The sequence below is a fragment of the Python bivittatus genome, unplaced genomic scaffold, assembly GCF_059951505.1.
Source record: "Python bivittatus isolate LINGU-HERP-01145 unplaced genomic scaffold, Pbiv_v1 ctg000120_np1212, whole genome shotgun sequence".
In the NCBI taxonomy this organism is placed as follows: domain Eukaryota; kingdom Metazoa; phylum Chordata; class Lepidosauria; order Squamata; family Pythonidae; genus Python; species Python bivittatus.
Genome location: NW_028277037.1, coordinates 9,117,506 through 9,130,026, shown reverse-complemented (window position 1 = coordinate 9,130,026; position 12,521 = coordinate 9,117,506). Strand labels below are relative to the sequence as shown.

Here is a 12,521-nt window from a genome sequence, read left to right as displayed (position 1 = left end):
GCCATGAACATGATAAATATTGGATGGATATTTTCCATCCAATATTTTCCAGGAATTTATTGGAACTTTGTTAAATTGCCATTATAGCTGCCCGTCACTTTAAAAAACATATACACACAAAAAGATATTTCACTCCTGAGATAATTGACCACCTGGAGGCTTTGATTATGTGCCATCAAATCAGTATCAACTCTTAGCAACCACATAGATTTTCTCCAAGATGATCTGTCCCCAGCCTGGTCCTTCAGGTCTTCCAATAGTGCATCCATCACTGGTATAATTGAGTCCATCCACCTTGTTGCCGATTGTCATAATCTTCTCTTTCCTTCCACCTTTACCATCATACACTTTAGCATCATACACTTCTCCAGAGAGCTAGGTCTTCAATAATGAGTCCAAAGTAGGATAATTTGAACCTAGTTGTTTGTGCCTCAAGTGAGAACTCTGGGTTGATTTGTTCAATGATCCATTTGTTCATTTTCTTGGCTGTCCATGGTATTCCCAGAAGTCTTCTCCAACACCAAAATTCAAAAGCTTCAATATTCTTTCTATCCTACTTCTTCAAAGTCCAACTTTGCTTTCATAGACTATCACAGGGGAAACCATTGCATAATTCTGATCTTTCAGGAGGCATTGGCCCTGTCTGAAAACACCACACAGGATATATACTGCGTAAAAATAGAGAAATCCCCCCTCCCCTCTGCCAAAAGGGAGAGTGGAAATCACATACAGCCTCCTACATGGAATCATGACACAACACATCATCTGTATATCTGTCTCTCATCTTAAAGAAAGATGTACTGTACCTACCATTCTGATGAACTCCTTCTTTTACAAAGAATATAAGCTCCTTTTACAAAACAAATATTAAAGCATATAAGGGAGGTCTGCAATTCTTGACATCTGAGCCTTAAGCAGTAAATAGATTTCAGGTTCCTGCATCACAGAGATAACTTCAGCCTTTTCTGCTGGACTTGCTTCATTTGTCCCAGCTGTCCTTAATTCTTGTGGTCATATGGCCTTTTGATTGGCTGTAGTGTTGATCTGCTGCCAGTTCTTACAGTCACAAGGCACTTGGATACCTATTTAAATTGGTGACCTAGATAGAAAAGGAAGATAGCACATCTGTGTGTGAGAAAAAAGATTGTAATCAAGGGATGGGACTGGTAATATCCGAAAAGAAAGCTGCTTTGTTTTCAGGAGAGGTCCATGCTCCTTGAGATACCTGCAATACAAAATGAGGAATTAACAATCGTGGACTATGTGGATGGGTACCTGTTAATTTAATACCCGCTTTTTCACCTTGATGGCCTCTAATGTGTTAGGATTAATCTTTAGAATTTCCAATCAATGTTGCTGAATTTTGGAAAATGCAATCTCTCAATACATCTGGGAGACTACCAGATTGGGAAAAGTTGTGTTACCTTTATTTCTAACCTTCCAGGACCTTTAAAATGACACTGACTAGCACAAACCTATTATTCTTTTGGAGAAAGTTGTCAAAATTACTGCTGTGCATTTATGTGAGGCACTTTTCTCTTTTGGTTGGGAAATGTGTCAGTTTCCTGGGGTTCACAGATGTATGTTGGTATCCTTGATTTATTAAATGGCAGGAGTATTTTTTCAATCACACATTACCATTTGAGTCAATCTGAAAAGCGATCTGAAGTTCCAGAGCTAAGCATTTGACTGTGAAACCACTAACATAATTAGATTTCTGTAGACCACTGCAGCTATTCCAAATCTTCGTAAAACCTTTTTCTTTTTAAGGAAAACCTGTGCTATTTCATACACTATGTATTCTTCAACTGTTGGGGATTCAGTTGTCTTGAGGTGTTTTGCCACTAACCCCTTTTAATCTAAAAGTGTGCATTTAACTTGCAAGCTTTTAGGGTTTCAATTTACCCTTACTGCAGTGATCAAGTACATGAAATTATTGAATATCAGCTGCTTGGAGAAGGATAGGGAATAACACTGGATTTGTATCATACATTCTATTTTTATACATATTCTACTTCAAGAGCACTGAAGTAGATTTTTGCTGTGCTTCTTAAAAAAACAAACTTTGTTCACTCTGTGTGTAAAAGTCCCTCACCCCAAATTCTCCCAGAAGTATATTGGATACTTTATATTGACTTTATTTTGGCATAAGGGTTTATAGCTTCATTATATAAACTTGCAACACTGATTTCTTATTAGCAATGTTGTTTGCAGGGAAATGCCCTACTGGGAATATATTGCCATCTTTCCATTTTTTACTGTGAACATTTTTTAATGTTTTACCACATTATTTTAAATATCCAGGTTTCTTTTTCTTTTGTTTTGACCTCTATGGCAGTTTAGTCACCTGGAGAGGATTCTTTTTATTTATTTGTCATGTGACAAAATCAAATAGATACTTAGATTATTAGATGAGAGATGTAGAACTACAAAAGTTTTTCTGTGAACTTTTTAAGAAACCGAAATAAGGGAACAAATCTGATTTCTGAGGAAAGGAAGCTCAGATGTTATTCCTGAGGTTTACAATTTCCATTGGTTCTGAAATGTGAATTTTAAAGCTATACTTGAGCGATCAAGCTAGGATCGGCCCAAACTATTTCTGTGAACATGTCAACAGCAAACCTTTTCTGTCCAAGAAGTAATATACAGAGTTCCACTGGACTAATGGTAAGACAGAGTCAAAGACATCTGTGTTAAGTTAAAAGGGGAATCCAGTAGATACCATGTCATGCTCAGAATCTTCTACAGACCACCAAACCAGTTAGAAGAGATAGATGAAGATTACTGAAAGCAGTTAACTGAAGTCTCAGAAAAAATGAAGTAGTTGTGATGAGTGATTTCAGATATCCTGACACTTGTTGGTAGACTTTTTACCAAACACAAAATGTCATATGAATTCTTCACTTCTGTTGGTATTAATTTTCTCTTTTAAAAGATTGAGGTGGGCATTAGGGACCTGTTATCTTGGAATGGGTCTTTACTAACAGAAGTTAATTGAAGATCTTAAAATGGTAGGAACTTTGGATGCAAGTGACTACATTATTAGAATTCTTGACTTTAACAACAACTTTTTTTTAAAAAAAGGGTCAAGAATAAACCAAGAACTTTAGAAAGGCTGGTTTGAATACAGTAAAACAGGTGGTAAGAAAGATGGCATAGAAAGATACACTTAAAGGTAAAGCTTTTCTAGTTGACTGAGACTCCATGAAAAGGAAATTAAGATATTAATGAGAAAGAAAACCAGGAGACATTTAAAGAAGCAGTTGAATGGGCAGCTCAAGAAGGAACTGAGACTAAAGAAGGATGCTTATTAGAAATGACAAGAACTATAATTACCAAAGAACTCTACAAAGCTTCAGGTCAGGAATATAGGATCAAGATCAGAAGGCAAAGGTGGAAAATGAGCTATGGCCAGCAAGAGAGGCGAAATCCAGCAAGAAGGGTTTCTTGAAATATGTCAACAGCAAGTAGAAGACAAAAGAGGAAAACAGAAAACAAATGAAGAGATGACCAAGAAAAAACAGAGGGACTCAACTCCTATATTGCCTCTGTCTTTACATCCAAAGGAAATAGGATTTGAATAGTAAAGACTGGAAACACGTGCAAAACAGGAAGGTGAGAAGCAAAAAGATATGGTAAAAGATATTCTGGTTAACTGGAATGCCTTTCAGCCTCCAGAGCATGGTGATACATCCTAGTATACTGAGGGAACTGGCAGAAGGGCAGTTGAGATTCTGTCAGTTATCTCTGAGGAGTCCTGGAGAATTGAGGAAATGCCAGAGTAATGGAGAAGCGCAAAAGTGTTCCCTGGAAAAAGAGGATTCCAGCAATTATTGACCATTCAGCCTTATAATAAAAAAGGTACAGAAGATAGTAAAATAGGCCATTTGTAAGCATCTTGATAATGCCATGATTGCAAAGAGTCAGCATGGCTTTGCCTTTTTAACAAGGTAACCATTATAGGGGATGAGGGAATGTTGTGAATATACTCTGCCTCAACTTCAGAAAGGTTTTGATAAGGTTCCACATGCCATGTTCATTGATAAGCTATTAAAGTATGGTTTGAATGGCAGCATGATAAGGTGGGCCCAAAACTGGCTGGCTAACTACCCTCAGAGACTTAGCACTGACTATGTCAAGCCAGAGAACAATAGATAGTGGAGTCCTATAGGGATCTTTCTTGGAGCCACTATTCTCCATCTTTTTTTTAATGACCTGGATAACAGAGTTGATGGGCTCCTTCCCAGATTTGTGGAAGACAAAATTTGGAGGACCGGACAACACTCAAGACGAAAGAAAGAGTTTGCAATCAAATTTGGATGGGTTGGAAGATTAGGCTGAGAGGCACAAGATGGCCTTAGACACAGGAAATATAAGGTTTTACATTTAGAGAGGGAAATATAGAACAGTTATAAAATGGGGGACTTGTGGCTTGGAAAGACTACATGGAAGGACTTAGGTGTGATCATAGACCACAAGCTGAAAATGCGTGAGCAGTATATGAGAGCTTCTAGAATGGCTAATATATGTAGTTCTGGACTGTGTTAGAAGAAGCATTGTTTTCAAAGACATTTGAAGTCCATATTCCTTGTACTGGTGAGACCTCACCTGGAATACTCTGTTCACTTCTGTGTACTACATAGCCAGGAGCATGTTGACAGAACAGGTCAGGAAGACAAGATGATACAGGGATTTAAGGAAAGGCTGAAGCACTTGGGATGTTCAGTCTGCAGAAAGGAAAACTGAGGGGAGACATAATACTGGTGTTGAGGTACATAAAAGAGTGCCCTAAGGAAGATAGTCAGGAACTATTTTCCATTGCCACAGAAACTAGGACCAGAAATAATAGATCTGTACAGTATTGCAGTTAACTAGATTCATTTTACTGTCAAAGCATAAGCATACTTTACTTCCTGATCATAAGACCTGTACAACAGTGGAACAGTCTACTGATGAAAGTTATGGATTCTGCATCTCTGAATATTTTAAAGAAGAGACTGGACAGCTACCTCTTAAGAATAGTTTAATTGGTTTTCTTGCACATTGCAGAAGGTTAAACTAGGTGGTCCTTGTGGTATCTTCCAACTTCACAATTCTATGATTCTTGTGACTTTTGGAAATTGTTGCAACCTGCTTACCATCAGCAGTCATATGTTTGTGCATACATGTGCACAGGGAAGCATAACATGAGTTGCATATGCTCACCTTTGGATCATATGACCAGGAGGGAGAGAGGCTTAGAATGATGCAGTTGTCAACATTTTGAACCACTTCCAAACTTCCTCTCTCGTGAAATATTTGGAAAATGTTTTACCTCAGATGGCAGCCATAATTTCTTTCCCATTTTTCTGTTGGGTTAGAAAGCATAACAAAAAAAACCCCTTTTGCTATATGAGTTGGACTTCTACAACCCTACCTCATGTGGCTGGGGGGGATTTTGGAAGTTGAAATGCAATATGTCTACTATTCTGATTATTCTTGTCCCTTATTCCTAGATTGGAAAATATGAAGTGAAAAACGGGGGGCAGTTGACTCATAACTTTCTGCTCATGGGCACAAGAAGACATTGATCAAAATTTGTCAGTAGATTTAATCAGGATATATTCCTGACTGGCTAGCTATTACATTTCTCTGATTCATGACAGATGCTCAGCACTTAGATTTCCTGTTTGTGAGGCTCATCTGGAACATATATACTGTCCTTTCTTCATGCTACTTATACCTAATGCTTTTGCCGTTTCATCAGGAGCCAAACTTCATAAGAGTATATCCTTGGAAAAGGACTTCTGCTTATTTCTGGACATAAATACTGAAATTAGATGGAAGGGAAGGACGAGGGCAAGATCATAGCAACAGTGGTGCATTTTTACTCGTATGTTAATCCACAATATATAGATTAAATTTCTGATACTACAGTAACCCAGATAAGATGCTTCATTCCCAGTTTACATGAAAAGTAGGACATTAATGTGGAAATAGCTGAGTTCTTCTGTCTTGCTAGGAGCACCACAGTTGCAATTCTGTACATAATTGTACAGTATAATATTGATACTGATAATAAGCCCCCTAAATTCAGAAGGACTTACTTCTGAATAAACATGCACAGACATTTATTGCAGTCATTTTTTTTTTGTTTTTGTTTTGGTGCGTTTTTTAAAATATAGTATTTTAGCTTTTTTGAAAAGAAAGTATTTTTTGTAAGGACAACTTCTAATGTTTGTATATATGTATTTCTTAACTTTCCCACAGATATGCACTTATTTGGCCATTATCCAGCTCATGATGATTTCTATCTAGTAGTGTGCAATACCTGCAATCAGGTTATCAAGCCACAGGTTTTCCAGTCACACTGCGGTAAGTGAAAATTTTGTTCCTGGATTATGGCTTAGTTGACATCACTTTAATTTGCCTCCCTGGGTTAGAATTCTGAATACAAGGCAAAATACTTGGAGTTGCTTGTGACTGATTTGGGGGGATGGCATAGCAGAAGATTGCCCCCTGAGTTCAGTCTATTTGGAGCTAGCCCAAGGTATTTTTTTGCTGGAGGTAGAGAATTTAAATGGCATTCTCTTTCTCAAGATCTTTGTTCATTCATCGCTCCAGGTGGGAGATGAGTCTGGCTATGGCAAGTGTGAGAACACAAAGGTATGGACAGAGCCGAAGGCTGTCTCCAGTAGATATGGTAGGCAGAGGTAAAAGGACTTCTCTATCCACCTGTTTTGAGCTCAGAGGCTCACCTATGAGAAGACAAAGCAACATATTTCCACTCTAAAATGAAGGGGAGTTGAAGGTGGTTTTGTGTCCAAGAGATGCTTGGAGTACCTTTCTGGCCCTGAAGGGAATTCCTCTTTTTTCCAGCTTGAAGCTATTTTCTGCCCCCTGGCAGTCTTGAGAGCCAGGAAGAGAAGCAGACTTACCTAGTTTGGTGCCATGTTTGAGATGTGGCCTGAGGTCAGAGGAACCCAACAAAATTGTGATGGGTCAGTAAGACTAGCCAACCTTTGTCAGTCCTTGCTGCCACTAATTAACCTAGGAACAATTTCTTAGGATATTCTTGAGTGACAGTCAAAACAAGCATTGGATCAGATATGTCCATTTCTCACTTTGCTCTCTTTAATGGCCTAGTCTGGATTAGTTTCTCGTGATGTAGAAGCTACATTTGGTGAAGTCAATGGGCATGAATGGGGCATGTCTGTCATCATAATTGGCCACAACACAGACCATAATGGAGCCATTGGTCCACGTAGCAGGAGATGGTTTCAGCGAGTCTCCCCAAACAAGGTGTCCACTGTTTGGAGGACATACTTAGATATCTTCATACTTGTCTTTGGCACATGCAATTATACGCTTCCCAAGACTGTGGGAATCTGCTGTCTGTATGTCCTCACAATCAGCTCCCTTTTAGTTCTGTGGGCTTTAAGTCATATTATAGGATCAGGTGTGTAGTTATTTTGAAGCATTTCTGGTGAGAAAGAGAGTATTGAATTAGAAGGAAATCTTGATCATTGTTAATCATCAAAATTTTGCTTTGAATCCCTTTTTTTTCAATTTATATTTAGACAGCATGACAGAACAACCTGATTATTTTGTTGTGTTAGTGCAACATAATTTATTTAAATATTAAAGTTTATACTGTTAGGTTTACTGTTTTTTTTTTTAATCCGTTGCATGCATTTTCCTTTCTGTAATAAATACATAGTTGCATTCCTTACAGTATCTTACTACATTTGAAATATCTTCTGTGATCTCCAGGTCTATGTTTTGGATCTGTAACTATACCCTGATATTATTTTTATTGCAAAAGCATCCTTTATTATTTTTTAAAAATACACTGGGGGAAGAAATTTGTAATTCTGAACTAGGATCTACATACAGCTTAAATATGTGGACATTATGTTTTTTGCCTCTCTGCTTGCCTGTTCAATTAACACACCATACATAACTCCTTGTTTTTATTTTGGTGTATGTTGAGTTGACTAATGAATATTTGCTGCTTAATGATTTTTTATTAGTCTAGTTTTGTATGACTAAATCAAAGAAGAATATGTAAGGATTTCAGTAGAGTGCTTAATACACAGTTTTCACGAGCACCTTCTTTATCTTATGATCTTAATTGTAAAAAAAGCTTAGTCACTGCTGGCCTTATGGCCATAATAAAGATTTGAATAACCTGGTCTTTTTTACGAAGTGATTGCAAGAGAGTGAAAGGTACATGTATTTGGATTTTCTTGGTGTTTAAAATCAATTTATTTCGTCTAATGTTCTTTACAGTGTTGTGGATAATAATAATATGAATATGAATAGATGTTCACAAACAGAAACTATTGATCGTGTTGAAATAGCTGTCAAGAAGGAAAGCAGCAAACAGTGCAAAATTCCCAGGTTAGTCAAGTTTAGTTTTAGGCAAGATCCAGGCAAGAACCCTGCGGAGGGTAGTAGCTTTGCTTGATATCTCAGTATTCTAATACCCGCTGCAGAACGTGGAAGGTTGTGGTTAGGCTTTAAAAACAGTTTATCTCCTTTGTGACTCCTAAACTAGAAATAGTGAATGAAGTTCTTGCTGCCCCTGTTGGATTGACTCCAGATAAAAATTATATACGGCAAGGTTGGTAGAATATCATTTCTTTATCCATTATTCCCTCCCAGTAGCCTTCAGAAAGAGCTGGAGGCTACTGCTGAAAAGGATGGGCTACCTAGCAAGAGACATAGTATGAGGATAAGATTGTATCCACGGAAACTAACTTTTGATTTGTGTTGGTTGAATTGAAAGACGCTTTTCAGATAAGTTGACCGAATATGGTGAAATTAAAAGCATGCACTTCCTTTCAGATGTTATAATGGAAGTAGTTGTTTTGGTTTAGTATTCAGTTGCTTAAATAACAGTGTACCCCAGGAGCATCCACGGGGGTATGTGTCAAAAGAGTCAAGATGGTGGGCATGCACTCAAAGCCCTGCCCCTTTTTTACATGCATTGCTTGGGTAAAACACAGACAAAGGGGCAGCTTTGATGACAGAGTTATGGACACCATCTTGACTTCTTTGAGCCTCTCTGTAGATGCCCACACCCTTTACATGTCTGTTTCAAAGCAAGTCATATAATATTCATGGAGTTAGTTTCTCCAAAGTGTGTTGAGAGTTTTGACCATAGTAGAAGAAATAAGATCTCCATTTTAGGAAGTTCAGTTTTCACGTCTGTTTCATGTTTGCCTATGGAACCATTCCTTGATAGAAGCAGTCTTCGTGAAATCTTCCCACTGTTTAAACATGCATCCTGGCCTATGCGTGCTTCAGCTTGCTTATATGGATTCTGCCATTTGGCATACATTGATGCCAGCTATATATCGATATAGGTGTACTATGTTATCTAATACACGAAAGTCCCTTCTGTGTGAACATTTTGCAGTGCCTAAAGCAGCCCACGCTCCTTCTTGGATACTGTCCTCTGTTGCCCTGACAACAATGCTAGGGTTTAAGAGGAAGAAGCCTTCTCTTGTCCTGGAAGTTATCTCTTTTTAGAAAACTAGCAGATTTTCTTGCCTCTTTGCTTAGAAGAAGGCTGTATGAGGACATAGTATCTGACAGGGATTCTCCTCTTCCAGTTTCCCTGCTGTCAACTCCCCAACAACAACGGATTAATATAGAAAATGTCTGCTAAAATATTCATAAGGGATATATGTAGAGCTAACATCTTAAGACGCTTGTTTTAACTGATGATTAAAAATGATTACATTGACATGGCTTATATTATTAAATCAGTACCGCTACAAATAAACCCTTTATAGTTACTCTCAAGAACTACGTCTGCAATACACTGCACTTCCTGTTGGATAGCAGTTCTGTAGTCATGCATATTTACATAATATTTCTTATTTGTAGAGTGAGCAGATAATCCAGTTCCTTGTTTCCAGGCCTTCGCTTTCAGTACATGTTGGTCTACATGTGCAGTTCCTGAGTGCATTCTGTTTGATTTCCTGCTCTTGATAGAGATCAACTTGTGTAGTGGCAATTTTGTGTCTTAAAGGAGTCACATAATTTTAGATAACTTTGTGGTATACTGCTTAATTTCCTTAGAATGCCCTTTTGTTTAAACTGTATTTAACTAAAGCATGGCTAACCAACTGCTCCTTTTAAGTTCAGTATCTGAATGTTTGCGGTATATTTACACACTAGTTGAGGGTTTGAAGTCACTTCTTAAATCAAGAGTGCCGTAATGCCAATGGAATTGTATTTATTGGCAAAGAATTAGGGCTTCTTTCAACTGTGAAATAAAGTTGCTGTTGTGTAACTTTATGACCAATCTGAGAAGAATGTTCATTGTAATATATGATTGTGTTAATCTCTTCTTCTCTCTCTAGGAAAAGAACAGCAAGGTCTCATCAAAGCTTGAATCAGAAGGAGTCTGGTAGCACCTTTTCTAATAAATAAATAAATTTTATTAAAAGGCACAAGTGTTAGTGAGCTTCAGCTCACTTCATCAGATGCATGGAGTGGCTAAATTGATGTAGGATTTAAATTGGGGTGAGGGGAGGGGAAGAGAGGAGGACACAGGTTGGTTATGTAGACACAAGTACATGTGAGACAAATTACTAGTACCTTATCAGTTAACCATTGTAATGTGTTAAAAATCTGTTGTGTTTGTTAAGCCCTTTTGAAATAGCCTGAAACCTTGTCCTGTACTGTTATGGGTGAACAGAAAGTCTCACAGTTTGGTGGCAAAATGTTCTGTCTTGGCATCAGTGATGATGTTCTTAATTAATAAGCTATAGCCCTTACTAGACAATGACACTGTACCTTCTCAGGAACTGTACCTTCTCTGGTGGCAGGCCCATGCTTGCATATAGACAATTATCCAACCTGAAGCAGACTCTCGAAGCAGCAAGAAACAACAGGACAATGATGCTAACATGGGAACCAGTCCCTGCAACAAGCTCAAATGTCTACTTTGCTGTGGCATTAAACCAACAGCACTATCAGGCACCCCCAAAATATGCTCACAAGATTAGAAGCACTTTCATATACACTTCCTCAAATGTGACGTGCCATCATCTGGGTTCTATGTAGAACAAACAGGACAAATGTTACACAAATAATTAATAGGCACAGGACTCAAATAAAGGAGAAAGAAATATCAGAGCATTCAACTTCCCAGGACTTTCCATTGCAGATTTCAAAGCATTTTTGGAAAAAAGAGCCATCAACATATGATTGAGTGAGAGATTGCTGAACTCACATACATCAAAAGGTTTCAGGCTATCTCAAAAAGTCCCAATAACCACAGTGAGTTTTTAACACATGACAATTGTTGATTGATAAGATATTTGCAATTTTCTCACAATAAGCACATCTGCATAACCAACTTGTCTTTCTCTCCCTTCCCCTACTTGACTTCATCCCTTTTTAAATCCTGCAGGTAGTCCTCACTTAGAGACCACAATTGGGACCAGCAACTTCATCACTAAGCACCGCAGTCATTAAGCAAGGCACCATATGACCACGACTTGCGATTTTACTTCCATGTTCTCCATTAACTCTGCTTGTTGAAAGCCGATTGTGAAGCATGCAAATAGCGATCACATGACCGTGGGCCGCTGCGGTGGTTGTAAATGTGCGACGGTTGCTAAGTGCCTGAATGGTGATCATGTGACCGCAGGATGCTGTGATGGTCATAAATGTGAGGATTGGTCACAAAGCTGTTTTTTAACAATGTAGTAACTTTGAATGGTTGCTAAACGAGGCAGTTGGTAAGGGAGGACTACTTGTATATCACTTTAGCCGCTCCGTGCATTTGATGAAGTGAGCTGAAGCTCAGAAAAGCTTATGTAATTTAATAAAATGTGTTAGAAAAGATGCAACCTGACTGCTTCTGAGTTTTCCTTGCTCTGTTCTTCACTCATATCTTCTTCAGAACTTTCTATCTCCTTCCAGGGCCAAATGTCTTTACAACACAGAATCTGGTTTCCTGCAAAATAAGGGTTATATATACTGTAGCCTTCTAAAACAAAACCCTTCTCCAAAAGTAGAAGAGGAAAATAATAAAATACATAGGGAGTATTCATCTATTTAATAAATTAAATTAAAATTAAATTAAATCAAATATACTTTTATTTGATATAATTTAATTGACCTTGTTCAATTTATGGAATGTACTTTCAACCCAATGCTTAAAGGCCAGTCTGAAAGCTGTGGAGTCCCCCAGAGGAGATACTTTGCTTTAGGATTCACAGTGGAGTGTCTCCAACAAGAGGACCCCACTGTGAAAAGGCCTTTATTCAAGGGACTTGGTATCTTGGAAGCAGCTCACAAAATAAATTTTCTGAAAGCATCTGCTTTAGTCTTCATGTTTTGGCAGTCTTGAAAAAAAATTACCCGTCTTTCTCTGGTTATCTTAATCCAAAGACTAATTTGGGTTTTCAAAGGTTTCACAGATTGTAAGAACTGGTTTTTCTGCCTGATTCACTTACTTACTTACTTACTTACTTACTTACTTACTTACTTATTTATTTATTTATTTATTTATTTAT

General features: G+C 37.9%; 1 protein-coding gene across 6 annotated transcripts in view; it reads left to right on the top strand.

The window, feature by feature from the left end:
* Positions 1–12,521, top strand: part of ATXN7L1 (ataxin 7 like 1) — an 88,569-nt gene that overhangs the window by 33,244 nt on the left and 42,804 nt on the right. For 5 of the 6 annotated variants that reach the window (XM_088134984.1, XM_088134980.1, XM_088134978.1 and 2 more), the window contains one exon: positions 6,250–6,354. The exons of the other annotated variant lie outside the window; for it this stretch is intronic. In XM_088134984.1, coding sequence (XP_087991110.1) covers positions 6,250–6,354 — 105 coding nt within the window. The remainder of the gene's footprint in view (positions 1–6,249; positions 6,355–12,521) is intronic. 6 annotated transcript variants of the gene reach the window in all.